General features: G+C 47.6%; 1 protein-coding gene across 3 annotated transcripts in view; it reads left to right on the forward strand.

Annotated features, from left to right (window-relative positions):
- XDH (xanthine dehydrogenase) overlaps nt 1-11,527 on the forward strand; it is a 60,044-nt gene extending 48,517 nt beyond the window's left edge. For all 3 annotated transcript variants that reach the window (XM_077843692.1, XM_077843693.1, XM_077843694.1), the window contains 8 exons: nt 232-360; nt 1,023-1,097; nt 2,571-2,623; nt 4,350-4,464; nt 5,247-5,312; nt 6,918-7,106; nt 8,420-8,593; nt 10,206-11,527. In XM_077843692.1, coding sequence (XP_077699818.1) covers nt 232-360; nt 1,023-1,097; nt 2,571-2,623; nt 4,350-4,464; nt 5,247-5,312; nt 6,918-7,106; nt 8,420-8,593; nt 10,206-10,256 — 852 coding nt within the window. In that variant the 3' untranslated portion in view covers nt 10,257-11,527. The remainder of the gene's footprint in view (nt 1-231; nt 361-1,022; nt 1,098-2,570; nt 2,624-4,349; nt 4,465-5,246; nt 5,313-6,917; nt 7,107-8,419; nt 8,594-10,205) is intronic.
- Nucleotides 11,528-21,027: the final 9,500 nt, after the last annotated feature.

Genomic DNA, 21,027 nt, shown 5'->3' on the forward strand with positions numbered 1-21,027 from the left:
CTGTTAGTCACCATTAGGTTTATGAATTTTTGTTTTATCTGACAAAATCACTCCATGAAGTTCTGCTTCAGATTGAGACAGGTATGAGAACATCTCAGTCTCAAAAGGATTATAGTTCATAAAATTATTTTGTTGCCTTTAACAGTAGCCCTGAATCTGTCCTGGGGGTAGAAGGCAGCCAAGTCCCATGCTAACCCCTCCCTGAGAGGGTGATGTTGTCTCTTTTCCCAGGTGGCCAGCAGAGCTCTGAAAATCCCTACCTCTAAGATTTACATCAGTGAGACAAGCACGAACACTGTGCCCAACACCTCTCCCACGGCCGCCTCCGTCAGCGCTGACATCAATGGACAGGCTGTCTATGTAAGGAGACTGGGCAGCCAGCAGAGCTGACGGCCAGCCCAGGGCTTTGGGCCCAGATGGCCTTCTGGGACAGGAGCTGGAAGGGTCCTTGTAGGCTCTTTGACTGTGACCATGCCTTTGGCTCTCTTACCCAGGAGAATGCTGTTCCTCCTGACACCAAGCTGAAAGAGAGGCCTAAGAGCCACAATGGCTCCCATCGAAGCCAAGAAGGATGAGTGTAGGAGGGGGAGGAAATTTGGAGGGTTACAAGAGGCATTCTGGAAAGACATCCTCCTCAGTGTTAGAACTGGTCACAAGACTATGGACTGAGGTTGGAATTCGACTTGGGAGGTGGCCAGGTCAGACCTGCTTGTTTCTCTTTCGAAGTGGGGGGATGTAATTAACAAAGGAGTTTGCTGGGAAAAGTCACCTCCTTTGGGATCACTCAAATATTTCAGAGAATTGGGTGCTCTCCCAGCAAGGGCCAGTGCTGGTTCCTTTGGCAGGGTCCTGTGGCTTCCACCCTGGCTCTCCATCATTCCAAAGAGGGTGGCAAGCCTATATGAGTGGCACCTTGGGCATAGCATTACTTGGAGGTAGCCTTGCCAAGGCCCTTGGGGTTTCACCTGGGCCAAGAAATGCAGAAGACTAATTTGTCCACTATGTGGTGGATGTGTTTTTAGGAAGCTTGTAAGACCATCCTGAAAAGACTGGAGCCCTTCAAGAAAAAGAATCCTAGTGGCTCCTGGGAAGATTGGGTAAGTCTGAGGTGATCCAAGTTGCTTTCGGAAATGAGAGACCTTGAAGGCTGGCTCTCTGTCCCTACTGCAGCAGGAATAGGGTCATGATCTAGTCACATAGGCAGAGAAGCTGTGGGGGGTCTGTATGGTTTCACAGGCCAAGGAAATTCTCTACCTTGCTGGGCTCCCTTCTCTGTGGTTTTCATAGTTGAGGGAAGGCCCTTGAGGGAAAATTTTGATACAGGATCTTAACAGCCTTGTGGGAACTGGAGAATTGGCTGTCCTGAGCTTCAAAAGGTGGGCTGCCTCTGGCCTGGTTCCTCACTCCACTTGTCCTCAATCTTGATGAGCCTGGTTTTCTTCAAACCTCCTGCTGTCAGAAGGCTGCCCCTAACAGCACTTCCCCTTCTAGCTCTGGAGTCTGGGTCCATTGAGGCTCCATCTGTGAAGAAGTGGAGAGAAAGACATTACCCAGAGTTTGTATCATTCCTGTGGCTTTAGAAGTGACAGGCAAGCACTCGTAACAAGAATGATTCCAGTTCTCTGGTTTCTGGTTTGGAGGCCGGTGTGTCAGGAACCCTTGGAGGGAAGCCACAAGGTTGTCTCTCTCTGGTGGGAGGCTGCATGTCTTTGAACAAGCAGATATCTCTGTGGCAGCCTAGTTTTACCATCTCCCAGAGTTAGGGTAGGAAATGTGGGCACAGTGGTAACATACAGAGTGAGCCCACACATGACCCAGTTGGAGAGTACAAGTTTCCCTCAATAGACTTAAAGAAAATAAGCCAGTTCTCTCAGACCTCCTCACTTACTGTGCCTCATGTGACTGACCTTTCCTTCCCACGCTCGCAGATACTGCACATGTAAATACCACACGAATCTAGGTTGATTTTGGTAGTTTATATTTCAGCATGGGGACACAGAGAGGCAAGCTTGAGCTGATCGTTGAGGGTAAAAAAGGATTTGGGCAGATACAGTGGAGGAACTGCATGAATGACAGCGTAGAGGTGTGGGGACATGGAAGGGCTGGGACAGAGTTGACAGCTGAGTTTGGCTGGCATGGCCATGATTGTGTGCAGCATGAAGCTGGAGAGAACACTGGGATCCTGAATGTCAGGCATGTGCTCTGGAGACAATGGGGAGTCATCAAAAGCTCTAGAGTAGGGGAGTGATGTGGGCAGTATGGCACGTTAGGACGCTTTTTGTGGTGGGCTGGGCTCCCCGGTGGGGTGGGGAGGCTAATAGAAGGGTGAAGACCAGTTAAGAGGCTGCCCTAGGGCCCAGGTTTCCAGTGTGGGGACCTAGCCCAGGTGAGAGTACAGTGCGGTCATCTCATGCAATGATCGTGTGAGGCAAGCTGTGGAAGTGGGAGCCGAGCCACTGGTATGCAGTCAGCTTCCGGATGAGGAAGGTGAATTCATGAAATCTCAGTGCTGCATCAGGGATTCTGGAAACCATGCTAAGCCCTTCCTGTTGTCTGTCTCCTCTCTTCAGGTCATAGACGCCTACGAGAACACAGTGAGCTTGTCTGCGACTGGGTTTTATAGGTAAGTACAGTGCTGGTCTCACCACCTCACCATGTGTTGTCATCCTAACCCCTGAAGTCCCCTCAGCACCGAATGCTCTCAGCCTTTGGTCAGGAGAGAGAAGTTCCATCAAAACTCTTATCTCTTCAATGGACTTCGGCTAATTTCACTTTAAAGATGCCCTAAAATACCCAGCATCGCTGTCTGTGTGCCAAGGAAGCAAAAACATCATATCAGAAGACCTGTGTTCTAGTTCTGGCCTTGAAGTGTACTATTCTACTTGGGAGAAATCAGGGATTCTCTCTGGGCCTATTTCCTCATTAATAACATAGTGGAACCATCACCAGCCACCCCTCCCTTGGGGTTCTCCTAGAACCAGGGGTGTCTGGTGTGCAGAGTTACCATGTGTGTTACTCTGTACTATGCACTGGATTTCTTCATGGAGGCTTTCCCTTGAAAGGAGGACAGGAGGATTTAGAGCACATGGTCTTGTTACAAAATGCAGAATTCAGGGGAGCTTAAAGTGAGATTTGGAAAAGAGCATGTCCCTTCTGCTGCTTAGAAATTCAGTAGCAGCGCGAAGAGCTAGGGACCGTGCCCATGTGATTCAGAGGCTGTAAAAAGAATGTGATTATATTTACGATCACCCATAATGTTCTAGCTTTCTCTGGGAAGTTCAACTAGGATCTTTTTTTTCACAGATCAATGGGTTTGGAGAAATAGTTCAATATGTATTTTAGGCCAAATAATGTTTTGCCAATGCTTCCCGGATTATGTGATACTCAACCTGCACCAACACACACGAGTACAGATTTTCTCAGATGTTCTTGTTTCACTTTCAGAGTTGATAAAACTGGGTAATATAAAAGAACACCCAAGCGAAGATGGTAAAATCAGAGGTCCAAGAAGGTGGTGGGTTCTCCTGGGAGGAGACTTTTCCCTCAGCTCTGTGCTGGTTTTGTGTTCATGCAGATTCTGATCCCATCAGCTCACATTATTTCTGTGTCATGCATAGAAAAACATAGGTGTGGAGGACTACAAGTTCCAGGTGCTAGAATATGCACACGCACACACATGTATGACTCATGTGAAGTTGGAACTGTAGAAGAAACTCCGGATTGAAGAAGAACAAAGTATAAGAGAGCAGTTATAGATAACACTTTTGTCAGATCATTTCTTGAGACTGGGAAGGGGCCACTAGCCAAGGAGTAATGTAGGCCAGTGGTTAGAGATGCACCCAGGCTGGCATGGGATGCTGACCTCAGCTCTCACCTGGAGAAAGGTGAGCAGCCCAGGAGGCAACATGGGCAGGATCTCTGGTTCTGAGACCCTGAATTCTAGTTCCGCAGATCCTTTGGAATGTGTCCTTCGTGTCCTTTGTGGGCTTGGGCAAACATGTCCCCTGTTTTTACCATGTCAAGGCCAGCACACTGATACTATATGCCGCTCGCTGCATAGAATGACGCACATAAGGTCCATGGGCAAAATTGAGCAGACGTGAAGCAGAATGCTCTAGAACACCTGGATTTCATTAACAGGTTCAAAATATTAAAAACACCTGGACTTTATAAAGAACAGCTGAAAGAAAAAATAAACCCCCTTGGAGTCTTAGGATTTTGTGGGTCAAGCTGCATGTGCACACGTGAGAGAGACAGAGAGAGAGAGAGAGGGAGAGAGAGGGAAAGATTGGGAGTGGGGAGGGTGCTCATCTTAATACATCCGCTGTGTTTTCTTTTCTCTCCCCCAGGACACCCAACCTTGGCTACAGCTTTGAGACTAACTCGGGGAATCCCTTCCACTACTTCTCCTATGGGGTGGCTTGCTCTGAAGTGGAGATCGATTGCTTAACCGGGGATCACAAAGTAAGAAGTTTGCGAAGCCTTCGTACCAAGTTAGGGGAAAGAGAGGAGAAACAAGTGAATTGCAAATGCCAAGAACCGATAGAGACACTTTCTGGCTGGGAAAATAATGTCTGACATCATAGCTGGAAAACTTCCTATAAAGGACCAGGAAGCAAATATTTGAGGCTTTCAGGGCCCCAAAGACTCTGTCTCAACTACTCTGCCCCTATCACTGTAGCAGGAAAACAGCCACAGACGTATTCAAATAAATGGGCACGGCTGTGTTTCCCTACGATGTGGTTTGTGCACACTGACTGTAAATTGCATATAATTTCCATGTGTCACACCACATTCCTTTTATTTTTGTCAGTCATTTCAAAATGCAAACACATTATTAGCACATAGGTCCTACAAAAACAGGGCTCAGGCTGGAATAAGCCCTTGGAACATAGCTTGTTACCTCCTTTCTTACACAATCTACCCAGACACAGGCTCAGAGTCCAGGGACCTGGGAACCAGCCTTCCCAATCATCCGTGGATGTGTGCGCAGTTACCTCTGATACTCAGGAAGGCCTAGCCTCTGCCATCCCCTGCCTAGCTGCCCCAACATCACGCCTCAGCATCGACGATGCCAGTGCCAGCTGGCAGTGCTTTCAACACCCTGCTGGAGCATGCCTGGGGCACTCTGCTTCTGAAAGTGCTATTTGTGTTGACACAATAATATAAGAGTCACCGACACCCATCTATCATCCCACACATTCCTTTCTTCTCACACTGCTTTTTATTTTCCCCACCTACTGTAGAACCTCCGTACCGACATTGTCATGGATGTTGGTTCCAGTCTGAACCCTGCCATTGATATTGGACAGGTAAGGCTCGTGGGTGACTAGGGTAGTAATGGACTTGGCCACAAGTATGTCACTTTCTTTCCCAGGGTCACCAGCCAATGCATTTTGTCCAATGTCATCTTAAAGCAGGTCTGAACAACATGGTACCATGTGAGTCTCCCTCAGCAGGAGTTAGATAGAGGGGAGCATCCCCAACTCTCAAGGCAGAAGACACATTAACGTAGATTCTGGAAAGGACACTCATGACCTCAGAGAACAAGATGATGAATGGTGAAGACACTGGGTGTACACACACTCCTACACACCCAAAAGCACATACAGATTGGAAGGGGCACCCTGTGGAATGGAGATTGAGTTTAGGATGGTGTGTAGGCAGTGGCGTCTGAGGACTTTCTCCCTCCTCCTTCTTCTTCCACCAGGACGCATTTTGTCCTCTAGGAAGTAAGCGTTGTCAAGCATGGAATGCTGGGGGTCACTAGGGCAAAAGACATGGGTTCAAGCAAGAGGAATACAGGGGTGGCTTGAAGAAAATCACTTTTGGAAAATATGGGAGTGTTGGGTAGGATTGGTGAAACAGGTGACAGAGGTGGGCACCAAGAACTGAAGTACTGAGCTCTGGTAGAAAACAGCAGGTGTATTTCTCAAAAATGGACAATTAGTGAGTATGCAGAAACGTAGTCCTTAGTCACTGTGTGCATTATCAATTCACTGAACAACCACTGGAGGAGCGCCGCCTAGAGACAAGCACTGCGCCCGGCGCCTCAGACAGAGGTGATGGCACCTGGTCCTGAGAACACACTTGTTGGGCAGTGGGGCACCCGGGGTCCATGGTGAGCAGGGAGGCTGGGGAAATGGCAGTGGAGCGTGGGCCGGTGGAGCGTGGCAGGTGCCCTGTGTGGGGGGCGCTCCTACTCCCAGGGGCAGGCAGGGCTGGGAGTTCTAAAAACCTGAATCTGCTCTCCAAGAAATCCCTCCCGTCTCATGCGGCTGCCTGCGAGTGCGTGGTCCCACTTAGCACAAAGGAGGTGCATGGGCCCCCGAGGGACACTCAGCCACCGTTAGCCTGGGAGCCTGCTTCTCAGCTCGGAGCTGCCGTTTCCCTAGTGGCAACATGTGAGCGAACATCTCCACCTGCTGCAGCTGCTTTTTTTTTTTTTTTTTTAGATTTTATTTATTTATTCATGAGAGAGAGAGAGAGAGAGAGGCAGAAACACAGGCAGAGGGAGAAGCAGGCTCCATGCAGGGATCCCGATGTGGGACTCGACCCTGGGTCTCCAGGATCACACCCTGGGCCAAAGACAGCACTAAACCTCTGAGCCACCCGGGCTGCCCTGCAGCAGCTTTTAATGAAAAATTATGCCTACCATGGTGTGACCCTTCTGGAATTGCTGACGAGTTCTAAATCTAACCTTCAGTGTTAATGCCTTTGCTCTGCCTATACCAACACCTGGTGAAGGCCCAGATAGATGATCCCAGGCTGGGCAGGAGCCAGGTAGGCTGGGGAGGGCTATTTTCAGCTTCTTTCCAGGTCCACACCAGGTGAGGCCTGGTGCCCGATGTGGGAAGCAGTGTCTGTCCTTGGGGAGGGGGAAAGCAGAATGACCACGGTCTCTGCCTACCCCACAGGTGGAAGGAGCATTTGTGCAGGGCCTTGGCCTCTTCACCCTGGAGGAGCTGCACTACTCCCCAGAGGGGAGCCTGCAGACCCGTGGCCCCAGCACCTATAAGATCCCTGCGTTTGGCAACATCCCCACTGAGTTCAGAGTGTCCCTGCTCCGCGACTGCCCCAACAAGAAGGCCATCTATGCGTCCAAGGTACAGCTGCCCTGGTCTGTGCTGCCGCCTGGTCTGCACTGTGGGAGGCTCCAGGTGCTAAGGAGTGGCTCCAGCCACCCGCCGTGGGTCTGCAGGGGGTTCGTCTGGAAGGACAAGAGGGCTTGCTTGACACTGGTTTTGGTGAGGATGGTGGAGGGGTAGGCAGTCCCCGCCTGAGAACAAGAAAACTGGGATGACACCACCTGCGTGTGGTCAAAGCTATCCCCTTGGGGACACTCAGAGGAATTCCTTAATCCAATCCTGACCTACATCGGGGTCTCAGGTGGGCATCTTGATGCTTGATCCTAAAGATGATCCCGTGGATACACCCTCCTCCCTGAGTTCCCACGAGAATAGCCCCCATTCATGGCAGATGAGACAACATCTCGGGGTAAACCCTTTGCCTCCTTCAGGGGCTGATACCTGACCTTAAACTTGATCTGTATGCCTGAAGCATTATAGCCATCCTCTATTTCCCCGCTGTCCCCAACAAGGATGAAAAAATGGTGAATATCAAGTAAGCTGACTGATATAGTCCTAGATCTAAGAAGGAAGACAGGCGACCACTTGTGACCAGTGAAACATACCCATTTACTCACCTCATGGTTTACTTTACTGTGGTTGGGTCTAGACACTCTGTGATCCCTGCCATCAACTCTCATGCTTTAGCGTGCCTCGGGATCACCGTGGACTCATGATAAAAATGCAGTTCTGGGGGGCCCATCCCTAGAAATTTGGATCCAGTAAGTCTGGAATAAAATACACATTTTTTTTTTAAACAAGTGTCCCTAGTGATTTTGATACAGGCAGTTTCTGATCTGTGCTTTGGGGGACAAAACCACCTCTGCTAGAAAATGTTTAATTCCTGCTTGTCTTGATGCCTATATTCTAGACGATGCTATAAGTGCAATTATGGTGCCTGTAAATATTATTATGGTACCCGTAAATGTTGCTGTCAGAGTGGCAGCAAGATGACTCCTCTAGCCTCGTAACTGTGAGGAAAGGGTTGAAATTCATGTCAGACATTTTTGTCCATTAAATATAATTATTTAATACAACTGGTAATGGTGCATTTTATTTGCATGGTGTCATCACAGAAAATCACGGAGTGAGAGTTAAAAAGAAATATGCCAATGAGGTTCAACCATTTAGTAGGTTGATGTTCTCAGTCCCTGAAGAACTTTGAGCACCCTCCCAGCCTTACTGGGTACAGCCCACTGGTGGCGGCTGGGGTTCCCAGCAGCACCAGCCCTGCAGGTGTGGGGGCTGGGGTCCCTTTGCCTGATTCCCTGTCCTGTGCTCTGTCCACCCAGGCCGTCGGGGAGCCGCCCCTCTTCCTGGCAGCCTCTGTCTTCTTTGCCATCAAGGACGCCGTCCGTGCAGCTCGTGCTAGGAACTCAGATTGTAAAACGAAGCTTTTCCGGCTAGACAGCCCTGCAACCCCAGAAAAGATCCGCAATGCCTGCGTGGACGAGTTCACCACACTGGTATGAGGCCCCTCGAGCACCCTCTCCGTCTGGGGGAGGCCGGGGCAGAGGTCTGAGCATGGCAGAGAGGGCAGGGAAATACCAGGCTCTCTCCACTGTGCAGCCTTGGGTCCATGCTGCCTTCCGCCTGCCATTGAGGCACCCCCTCCAACTTGCTAGAAAACAGCAAGAAATCCCTTCAAGCTGTAGCTTATAGCTGGGTCTTCTTAGAGGGAAGCTGGCTCTTTGGTGCATAGCTATTATCCTAGATTTCATTGTTTTCCATGAAGATGAGGATGATGGATGGAAGCCCCCAAGAATTTTATCTTTAGTGTCCATCACTGGCAGGTTTGAGACCCATCTTTGTGAAAGTCACAGTGTGTGTACTATGGAGACAGAAACCAAAAGAGAGTTAATTAATCAATTAGATGAACCACATTTGTTCTCTGATTGGTGTGTGCCATGCTGATACTGGCACACGTGGGTCCCATGAAGACTTGGAAGTCTTTCAGGAAACCAGATGATCGTATTATAGGATAACTGGTTACTACCTCAGTGTACGTAGCAGAATGTAGCAGGGATTCCGTGGTCCTTGGTATCATTGTGGGAAGTCCCTATAAGATGCTTGTAGTGGACAATGCCTGGCAAAAGAAGACCATGGAAGGACAGTTTCCTCCACTGTTGCCTCTGAGTTGAGCTGAACTGGGCACTGCGCACATAGACTCTCCTGCTGTCTTTGCAATAGCAGCAGCCTCTGTTGAGTTAGAAGAACTGGGTTCTTCCTGATAACCCAAGTTGGATCTCCTCTTAGGTATTTGATAGGAGATTTGATAGGCCTTTGGGGGTTTGGGTTTAGAGGTGAAATGGGTACTCATGGACCCATGTACGGGGAGGGTACAGGAGAGCCTCTAGAGCAGGCATATCTGCCATCCCAGGCCTCAGCACTGAGGTTGAGGGAGGCTGATGGGTCCCTAAGTTGGCCACCCTCATCTGCCAATAGCTTTAGCTATGGGGTAAGAACCGCCAGACTATGCGTGGAGCTTCCAGGCAGTGAGGATGCTCGAGATCTGCAGCAGCTTTCCCACAGCCCAGAACCTTCCAACATGGCCACAATGCTGACAGTTCCCCAAACTCCATTCCCTGGGAGGTGAGGTGCTACATGGCTCCCCATAAACTTACACAGGTTGCAAATTAGCTCTTTGCAAATGGTCCAATGCAGAACTCATTGATTTAAAGAGACCTTCTTGGTCTCCAGACCTAAAGCACAGATTCTCATCCAAGCCCTTTTGCTCTGTTACAACACACCAGTGATTTAAAATCTCTGCAGTTGGTTTGCGTAAGTAGCTGATTCTATGAACCAATCATGCCTTTAAGGACTGAGTACCATCCCTGCATCTTCAGAGCCCACTAGAGTGTCTACCACATGGAAAGTGCTGATCAAAAATAAATGAATGACTATGAAATTAAAGGGTCCTGCCCTGGGGGGAGCTCCCAACAGCCGAGACTACAGAGGAGTGTTTGATCTTGGAATGGTGGTTGGCAGTTGGTGGGAGGTGGCATGTGCATCAGAGGGGGCAACATGTCCTGTGCTGCGGGAAGACCCTGGCATTGAGTTTTTGCTGTTCCTTCCTAGTGTGTCACTGGCATACCAGAAAACTGTAAGCCCTGGTCGGTGAGGGTCTGAAGAGAAAGCCCCCAGAAGAGTCTTCTTATGCTACATCAGAGCTTCCATGGAGCATGGAACCCACCCTGCAGAGCATGAGTCTATACAAGTTGTGGGATGATGATGCTTGATTCATCAGATTGGTGTTTGGAAGAACACTGAATGCGTTGGAAGATTTTGATCACAAATATGATTTGCAAACTTAACGATAAGGAAATTCAGAACTGTCAGGCCCATGTGGCTAATAGGCAATTAGAATCTTTTTATGTCTGTTTTAATCATGTTTTTGAAATAGGTATAAGAAGTTCTTGTGCTATGTCCCAACTCACAGGACAGGCTGTAGAACCTCAGGTTCAAAGAGGATGCCCACAAACCTCTAGAAGCTTAAATTCTAAATCCGTGTGCCTTTTTCAGAAAGCCTTTCCTTCAAACCAATGAATGTCATAATATAACCTCAAATCCATACTCAAATTTGCAGCGGGACAGTGGGGTGAGATTCAGACCTCTACCCACCACTGGGTCATTGAGGAAAATAAACAATGAAACAAATTCAAGGTTAATTGAATCTGATCATGTTAAGTGGCAGAAAGTAAATTATTCCACATCATCAAAAGCCAACCAACCCAATTATTGAGCACCTACAATGTGCTCGGTTTCTTTCTCTTCCCTTTTGTACATTAAAAAAAAAATCAGGTTGAAAAATCTTCATTTGAAGCCACAATAATTTCCATTTAGAAATCATGCTACAAAAATCAAGATGAGCCAGAGGAATCATAGTCAAGGAGCCTGGGTTCTCATCTCAGCTGTGTCTCTATCTGCGTGACCTTGGTCTGTCACTTCTCTTTTCTGTGCTTTATTTTACTGCAGGATGAAAGGGTTGGACTGGAATAATCTCTAAGGCCTTCTCCAGCTCTAAAAGTCTATAAATATATGACCTGAAAACTCCAGTTATATAAGGGATCTGCAGCTATCAGAGACTTGGCTCCCTTACTGTGATGTGATATCTGGGCTTAGTGAATCCTGCTTAGATTCTCCCAAGTTCCTGAGGTTGGTAAAGAGAACAGGAGAGGAGCAAACATCCCTCTAGCTGCTCCAACCGGTGACTTCATCGCTGTGTGGTATGGGGTGGGTGATGTGTCAGTCATGTGCCTTCACTGCTTCAAACACCCAGCTTTCTGCCAGATGGGGCCATGGTTCTGACCGTGGAAGGAGAATGATGGAAGCTATGCACTTGAGCCTGGTGCTTGATGCCACTAATAAAGTAAATGGTCAGCTTGTTGGCCTATGAGAAATGCTTATTAATCATCATAATCTCCCCAAATGCTAATATCTGCCATGTCTTAGCCAGCCTTCATTTCTAGAGAACACATACACCAAACACACACACACACACACACACACACACACACACACGCACTCTTTTGGTGGAAGAGGGACAGAGGGAGAGGGAGAAAGATGGTAAGCAGGCTCCACACCCAGCACAGAGCCCTAAATGGGGCTTGATCGCACAACCCTGAGATCATGACCTGAGCCCAAATCAAGAGTTGATGCTTAACCAACTGAGCCACCAGGGGCCCCCCCACACTTTCTTACAAAATTCCCTTCCTTACAGTATTCTAGATACGCCAGCTGTTTTACAGCACATTAAGAGTAAAGGACATTAGAAATTGAACTGATATTTACATGGAGATCCTTGCACGTCCATTTCACTGACTTTCTGGAATATTCTAGGACATTAGGACAATAGCCTAAGACTGAGATCTGTCCACTGTCATCCGCAAGCCTGCAAGGGCTAAATGACCGTGAATTCTCTTCTGAGCTTAGGAACAGAGAAAATGCAGAATGGTTATGAAAATCCAACAAGCAAGTGCTTTGCGAGCCATAAACCACTGTGTGGTGCTGAGGTCTCCTCTCAGTCACCTGGCCTTGCCCTGCCCTGTTAATCGGTAAACTGGAGTGTCTGATGGGAGGGTGCTTGGTCTTCAGAGCCCTGCAGACCGATGCGGCCAACCCTGCCTGCAGTATCCCACTGCAACCTGCAGAGGGCGGTGGAAGACTGGACATGAGACCAAACCCAGCCCGCCCAGAGCACTGCATCCATCTGGGGTTAGTTACCAGGGAGCTGACTGAGGATCTCAGTGTAGGCAGAGTATTTTCACAAGCTGGACTTAAAGCTGACTTAGGGTTTCAGAATGACAAAATCTAGAAAGAACCCTCAGATGATGTGGGTGTGGATCAGCCATGGCAGCCTGAGCTCTTGATGAATGGCCAGTGAGGGGAAGAGGGAAGGCAAGCCTTCTTTTCTGAGTGTCTGTACCTTGCCAGGTGCCACACGGAGTGCTTTACCTACAGGGTCTCATTTAATCCTCCCAGTGGCCCTATGAGGTATAGATTTAATCTCTGCAGCTCCTTGAAGGAGAAGCCCTACCTGTAGCTCACAGAGGACTTTGTCAGCTGGGGGGTGTTTACTCCCCGAGAACCACCCAGGCCTTACAGCCAGGAAGCTTGGTGTAGACCAGGAGCTGATCAACCTGACAAAGTGGGCTCAGGCTAAGCAGGCTTCCAGAGGTTGTGGGAGGCACCCTGGATGCTTAGCTATTCACTTGTAGGCGGTGTTGGGTTCTAGTGTTGGCGTGGCCAAGCTGCTCAAATGTTGTCTGAAGGCAGCTGAGGAACATCACCCTACTCCAGAGCTGAGGTGACTGCAAGGCCAGGATGGGGAGGGCAGGATGGATGGAGGGCGTAGGAGAAACCCAAGGCAAAGAATGAGGACAGAAATAGTCCTTGCTTATTGATTTATGACTGGGAACATCCCTGAGCCCATGGTATTTTTATCTTTAGTTGAGGGAGAGCTTGGAAGCCATTTGCTGCCTATTTTAGATCCTGGGATAAGGCTATTTGGAACCTGTAGCTTTCTTGGCTGAGGCTTGACATCACCCTGGGGCCCCCTGGCCCAGGGGCCTGCCCTTTTGTTTCATCTTTATCTTGCACGGCAGGAGTTCATGTCCCTAAGGCAGGAGACAAATCTTGTGACAATCTTGTCACCCGAACAAAGCAGCCCATGGATGGGAGTGGAAATGTCTGGCTTTGCCCTTGCACTGGCCCAGCCCTGGCCTTGCACATTCCCCCAGACCAACTCAGCATTCTAGAGCATGGAGACCATCGAGCTCAAGCTCTTTGTTTGAGAGCTGAGAAACCTAAGCCCAGAGAGGGTCACTGACTTGTTCAGGGTCCCATAGCCCTTCAGTGAGATGGACAGGCTTAAGACAAGGGTGCCCAACTCCTGGTGCAGACTCTAAATCAGACCTCTGCTGGCCACATGGGCCTGCTCTTATGCAATTGAGTCAGGTTGCTGGGGGCTCTGATAGACATTTAGTTATACTGGTTGAGAAGGAGATATGGAGGTCTCCGGGCCCAAGGCAAACACTGTGGCAAGGGGGGCATATGACTCAGCTTCTGGAGCAGGATCATAAAATGGGATTCTTTCTTAAGCCCCACCAATTGGAACAAAACAGTAAGTGGAAAACATCCCCTCATTCCAGAGTGAGATGCTAAGTCATCTATGCGAGATTTGTAGAGGGTGTGGCTGGAAACTGCCACCTTTAGCTCATCATCTACCTCAAGAAAATAAAGGGTTGAAATGGAGTTTCAGAAATTGGAGAGAGAGGACTTCTTTGAATATAGCAAGCTGTATATCCTCCCTGCCAAAGAGAAAGAGCAAGGGAGAGAGAAAGAAAGGGAGACAGATTGTATTATGGGGGTGGGGGCGGGAGTGGGGTGGGAGTGGGGTGGGAGTTCTCCCCAGTCAGGCCATTGGAGGGGGGGCTTTCAAGAAGACCACTCAAAGACCCAAACCGTAACAGTTGCTTGGTTGATCTTAACTGTACCTCGAGTCTCAATCATTATCCAGGGCCACTTGCCCCATTATCATAAAAATGTCCTCTGGTCAAAGCATCATCAATTTCCTCTACTGTTCCATTGAATCCTCCTCTTTTCCCAAGATAGCAAATGAGTCCCACACAAAAGTGACTGTGTGTGGGAGGCTGTGTGCCTTGCCATTGTTGATTCCTTATATGTTAACATTTACCTGGGCTCTGAGGAAGTGGCATGCATTGCTCTGATGGTATACCTAAAGCAAAAACATCTGAGAGCCAGAAGGGACAATTCCAAAGGACCTAGCTCAGTGGTCCTCACGTGGGAGTGGTTTGTCCCTCAAGGGGACATTTGGCAATGTCTGGGGACCTCTTTGGTTGTCACAGCTAGGGAAGGGGTGGTGACTCCTGGCACCTGGTGGGTAGAGTCCAAGGATGCTACTAACATCCTGCAAGGTACAGGGCAGCCCCCTGAAGCAAAGAATTATTTAGCCCCATAAGTCAACATTGCTAGAGATGAGAAACCCTGGTCTATCCAACCATCTGTATATCGGAGAGGTGACTGAGGACTCTGGATGTGGCAGTGGCAAAATTAAAGCCCAACTTGTTCTTTCTACTGACCTTGCTGACTCTCTACATTATATCTTCAGTTCTGTGTAGCAAGTGTGTGAAATGGAATGAATGGAATGGAAGCACGGTGAATGGAAACCTCCTAGTGCAAGAACATACCAAGAAATTCTTATTTCTAAATGGATACTCCAGAGGTATCCATTCTGTGAGGGATTGCCCACCCTGCAAAATATAGATATCTGTATCATATCTATCATATCGATCATATCTATCATATCTATCATATCTATATCTATATCTATATCTATATCTATCTATATCATATAACTTATACATATATATCCAGAAAGGCAATGTCTGATCTATTAGTTGAGTTTCAAGTGTTGTATTTTATAACCAGATACACTGTGAATTTGTTTCCTTTCCTATGGTCTATTTTTAAGGAATTTCTTTCTTAAATAAAAAAATTAATTATAGTGCATATCAAACATAAGTAATACAGAGAAAAATCAAAGACAAATATATACGTCCCACCCAATTCTAAAAATGTTTGCTTGCCCACATTTGTTTCCCATGTTTAAATATTAATGTTATAAGTAGAGTTGAAACCCTCCAGTGTATGTCCCACCCTCAGGCTTTCCTCTCTGCCTTGAGGTAATCTGTGTCCTAAGGTTTGTGTCTCTTCTCCTCATTCATGTTTTTATATTTTTACTGTATATATATATATATATATATATATATATATATATATATACACATATATCCACGAGCAATGTATGTACTCGTGCACGAGTGCGTTTTAAAATTCATACCCATAAGCCACCAGAATAGCTCACATTCAAAAGAGTAAAAACTCAAGTATAAATAAGATGCAGAGTAACTGGAACTCTCATATAATGTTAGGGAAGTAAATTGGTAAAACCACTTTGGAGAACTATTTGGGAGTCTGCTAAAGCGGAAGGCATGCATATACTCTCTGGCCCAGTGATTGCTGAGCACATACCCAAGAGAAGTGTGTGTGCATATGCACCCAAAGAAAAGTCCAAGATTCATCACAGCAGCACTGCTTGTTAAGACCCAAACTGAAAAACCCCAGAGGTAGATCACTAAGAGGGATGTAAATTAATTGTGGCATATTCATGCAATGGAACCTGGGCACAGGCCAGAGTGAGTAAGCTGTATCTCCATGCTTCAGTAACCATGCAGCTCACACACACAACACGGAATGAAAGAGGCCAGGCACAAAGTGAGTACACACTTTTTGTGTGTAGGATCCCATGTATGTAAGTTCAAAACTAGGCAAAACTAACCTATGGGGTTTGGGGTTGCAGTAGTAGTTATCTCTGGAGAGGCATAGCACCTGGAGGAGAGTGAGGAGGTCTTTCTGGGCTGCCTGGTAACGTGCTAGTTCTTAATCTGGGTGCTGATTACAAGGGCCTGCCACTTTTTGAGAACTCATCGAACTGTTCATTATGATTTGTACACTTTTATATATGTATATTTTTCTTCAATAAAAAGTTTTCTTTGAAAAAAACTATGTCCGTGATATCATATGGGGATAACCTTTCCCAGCTCGAGTTTCTTTTTTTTTTTTTCAAATATTTTATTTATTTATTCATGAGACACACAGAGAGAGGCAGAGACACAGACAGAAGGAGAAGCAGACTCCTCACGGGGAGCCCGATGTAGGACTCGATCCCTGAACTGGGATCACGCCCTGAACCAAAGGCAGATGCTCAACCGCTGAGCCACCCAGGAGTCCCTCAGCTCGAGTTTCCGTTCAACATTACATTACCTTCCCCCACTTTTTCCAGAGAGAGTGCGTGTGTGCATGCACATGTGGGTGGGAGGAGGGGCAGAGCAAGACACAGGGAGAGAGAGAGTCCCAAGCAGACTCCGCACCCACTGCAGAACCCCACACGGGGCTCGATCTCAGGACCCTGAGATTATGGCCTGAGCTGAAATCGAGAGTTGGCTGGCTTAGCTCACTGGGCCACCCAGGTGCCCCTCAACATTACCCTTTGGATATGTAACCATCTTGGCCCATTTGATCTGGTTCAGTCATTTATGGGTTACATTATGTTTTCTTAAATGTACTCGTCAAAATGTATTTTTTCATCGCTCTGCTGAGGGATGTTCATGCTATTTCCAAGCTTTCATGATTACAAACAACACCATTTGGTGTTTCTCTCCTGACCATGTTCTTTTTTTCTCACTGTCTTCCATTGGCTTCAAGCATTTTCTTCCCTTCCTTCCCTGTTCTCTCTGCTAGTTTGGCAGTTCTGCATTTTATTTCTACTCTTTTAAAGGTAATTGGTACATTTTTCACCTGCCCACTGTATTTAGCAAAGCCTGCATTTATTTAATATTTACGTGTTGTCACCACAGTGGAAGAACCTTGGAATGCATTCATTCCGATCTTTCTCTTCCACCATGCTTCTATCACTGAGCACCAACATTTGACCTGGTTTTAACACTCGTGTGAGTCATTAGCAGTGTGATTCTTGTGCAGTTGAGCATTTAGTAATGCTCATATGTTTACCTTTGTTTTTCTCTTCCCTGCCTTTATAACCCACTTCTTCCTTCTGGGTTCAATGTCCTTCTTTCAGAAACACACCTGTTAGCAGTATTCCACTCAGAGTTTGTGAATGGTCAACTTAGTCTTTTTTCAAAACATCTTTATTTTACCTTCTTCCTCCAGTGATGGCTCCTCTGGGTATTGAAGTGTAAGTGGCGGCTGTTTCTCCCAGTCCTAGGACCATCGCTTTCTGGTGACAGCCCAACAGCCATTCCCTTGCAGGTAGAGTCTTCTGTCTCCCTGGCTCCCTTTCTGCTGCTAAGATATTTTATTTCAAGGTATTCCATTGCGTAGGTATGGAGAAACTTTTAATACATGATGTTGGAGATTCACTCACTTTTTCATTCCTATGCTGGCATCAAAGGATGTTGGTGGGGGTCTACTCTACTCAGTCACTCAGAGACCAAGGGTAACAGAGGCTCCCTCACCGGTAGTAGTTGCATCAGTGGGGATGGGAGCTTTTCTGGGAGCTCTTGTTCTTGACATCCTGACTTTGAGTGCCCTCTTCTTTTCTGGAAAGTGGGGGTTTCCCTTTCTTTCCTTTGAGCTCAGCTGGGTGTTACATTATTTTACTTTTTTTTTTTTAACAACATTTGTATCCATTTGAAGCAGAAGAAGAACATTCATTTAATTAAATCTTCATGTTGCCAGAAGTCGAATGTTTTAAGAGGTTATATACTGAAACATTTTTGATCCTAACTTTCAATCCTGTTTATTTTGTGTACAGATTTGCGTCTTAGAGCCAACTGCTAGAGCGCTCAGATTCCAAGCATCCAAAAATTAGCATAGCCTACTTCTGCACATTCTGGTTTTTCTTAATGCTGTCACTTGCCATCATCAATCAGCTACTCCTTTGTATATTTGCAAATATTTCTAGGGCCCATTGCCACAGCAACTCATTTTACTAAACAATAACCACCCATATAGGTCATGAGACATCCTTCCGGCAAAAACTTAACACTGACTACATATGAGGAATGTGCTCTGCCCTGGAAGGAAAATAAAGGTGAGGAGGCCTCAGATACTGCCCTGCATAGCACACAGTCGGGCAGGAGAAAAATACCCCTGATACAGGTGGACCATAGTCAAGGCTGAAGAAACTTAGGAGCAGAATGCTTGGATGGAGAAATCAGAGAAGGTGGCATTTGTACTGGTGCTGAAGGATGGTGTGTTAGCTTTCCAATGTGGCCCTACCAAATTACCACAAGTTTCATACATTAAAATGACACCTTGCAAGGTACAGCATGGGACTAGAGTCAGTAATACCGCATCGCCTATTTGAAAGCTGCTGAGAGTTAGTGTCCCACAGTTCTATAGGCCTGGGGTGTGAGTACAGCGTGGCTCTGCTAGATCCTTTGCTTGGTTTCACAAGGTCAAAATCAGGGTGTTGGCAGGGCTGCATTTCTTTCTAGAAGCTCTGGAGATGAATCTGCCTCCAAGCTTGTTCGAATTGTTTCGATCCTTGTGGTGACAGGACTGAGGTCCCTTTTCCCTGCTGGCCATCAGAAGGGGGCCTGCCTTTCCTCCTAGAGGCCACCACACTCCCCTAAATGCTTTATGTGTGGCCTCATCCAGCAGTGGGAGGTGAGTCCCTCTGATGCTTTGGATTTTTCTGACTTCCTTTGCCACATCTCTTCTGACCCCAGCTGGAGAAGTTCTCTGCTTTTAAGGGCACCTGTGATTATACTGGGTCCACCTGGAGCATCCAGTCTAGTCTCTCGATTTCCAGGTCTGTAACCTGCACTGCATCTGCAGACTCCCTTTCGCCAAGAGAGGTCACGTACTTACAGGGTCCAGGGGTTAGGGGGTGGATATCTGGGGAGAGCCTTTACCCACCTAGCACTGATGGGTAGAGTTTACCTACATTGGGGGCATGCCAGAGGGCTCCTCAGGCCCAGGGAATGGCAAGGACAAACTGTGGAGGCAGGAGCTCACGTGCAAGGAGCAGTGAGAACAGCTGGCTTTCCTTGGGCGTAAACGGGCCAGTTTCTTCCAAATGATGAGATACGTGTGTGCAAGAGTAAGATCTTCTGAATGGGAGCCCAGCAGCCACAGGCTCCTGCCCCAAGGGCATGGGGAGTGCAGGGCCATCCCCTCAGCCCTGTGGCTGAAATTGCTGTCTAGGCATTTCTAGGCTTCCTGCATATGCTTTGGTCCTCGCGATTTAACAGCATAAAAGCCAGGCACCTTCAGTAAGTAACTTTTATGTATTATTACCTATCCATTGCACAAAGTGCGGGCAAATCAGAAGAGAATGTGATAAGCACCAGTCACCAGAGCACTCAAACAGAACTGTTAATGTTATGTCGTTTTGTGAGATGCCTTTAAAAGTTAGCAATATATGCACCCAGCTTTCCAGGTCTGTTCATAGTCTTCCTCGATGTCATCTTGAATGGCTAGGTGGTTTTCTATTGTATGGGTGGCACCGTGGTTTATTTAACGAGTCCCCGATGTTGACATTTGGCTGGGTCCCAAGTTGTTCTATTAACATAAACAACTCTGAGATGAACACAAGGCTTGTTTGTATAGACATGCTGAACAGGATGTCATCAGACCCTCAGCAGGAATGCAGAGGGGGGCCTGGGTGCAGTCCCAGCTGTTAGGGTGCATGGGCAGTTTCTTCATCCCTGCCTCTCGCCTGTCCCCAGGAGTGCTGTTTGTTGTTAACTTGCTCCAGCTACACCGGAGAGGGCTCTGCTGGGGACCCTGGAGCTGTGGCATGAGGAGGGGGCCTCAGGGCAGCAGCTGAGGGCTAGGGAGGACCATGGAAGAGCCCCAAGGGTGTGGCTGGCCCTGAGCCCTGGTGAGCAGAAGACCAAGGGAGACGTGCCTGAGCTTCCCAGGATGTCTCTTGGCAGTTGTTTCCTTTGGAAGGAAAGGAAAGTACACAGCAAAAGTATGTTGTTTCACTAGGCTGAAGGTGGATGGACATACCATTGCTGCGGGCTGTAGCTAGGACGGTGACAATATTTGTGCTTCCCTGGCTTTGTCCAGCTCCTGCTACTCTGTTTTCCCTTGCTTCCAGCTGCCTGAACAAAATGGAAGATCTGAAAACTAAATGAGTTCCTCTGGGTGGGGGAGTAGGGATTGACTGGGAGAGAGCACAGGGATCCTTCTGGGGTGAGGAGACATTCTGTATGTTAAATGGGGTATGCGTTATGCATCTATCAAAACTCAGAGAGTGTTGCAAATCAGCTATGCATTCACTGTATATAAATGAGCCTCAGTATTTAACAAAAAATTTAAATGTTTGACATTTGCAAACCAGCAGGATCTTGCTATTTTTGTGCAGGTTAACATAAATGAGATAAGGTAGAGTAGAAACAGGAAGGAAGGCATGGGGCGGGTGGGAGGGGGGAGCGCTGTCAGGGGCTGATCTCCTCAGGATCTGAGCCAAGGGATCTCAGGTGAGAAGCTCAGTTTAGTGGGCTCTGACCCTCAGCCCTCATCTGCATGAAGGAGACATAGCCCTGCCTTGCAGGCTGCTGCTGTGGTAAGGATTTCAGAACCTGTATATAACAGCCCAGCGTGGTGTCTGACAAAGGACAGAGGGTCAACATGTGGGAGTCATTCTTGAAACTTTTCCAGGGATATCAGGCTGCTGTTGTGCTCTGTAATTCCTCTGCAGGGTGTGGAAGAAGTCAAGCCCCCCCCCCCTCCCCCCCCATGAAGAGGGGAAAGAAGATAGGGCCTGGGGATGCTTCTAACTGCTATTTCTGAGAGCCAGAGAAACTCCCACCTAGGATTGCCACGCTGTACTTTTCTGGGGGTG

This window comes from Canis aureus, chromosome 12, assembly GCF_053574225.1.
Source record: "Canis aureus isolate CA01 chromosome 12, VMU_Caureus_v.1.0, whole genome shotgun sequence".
Classification (NCBI taxonomy): domain Eukaryota; kingdom Metazoa; phylum Chordata; class Mammalia; order Carnivora; family Canidae; genus Canis; species Canis aureus.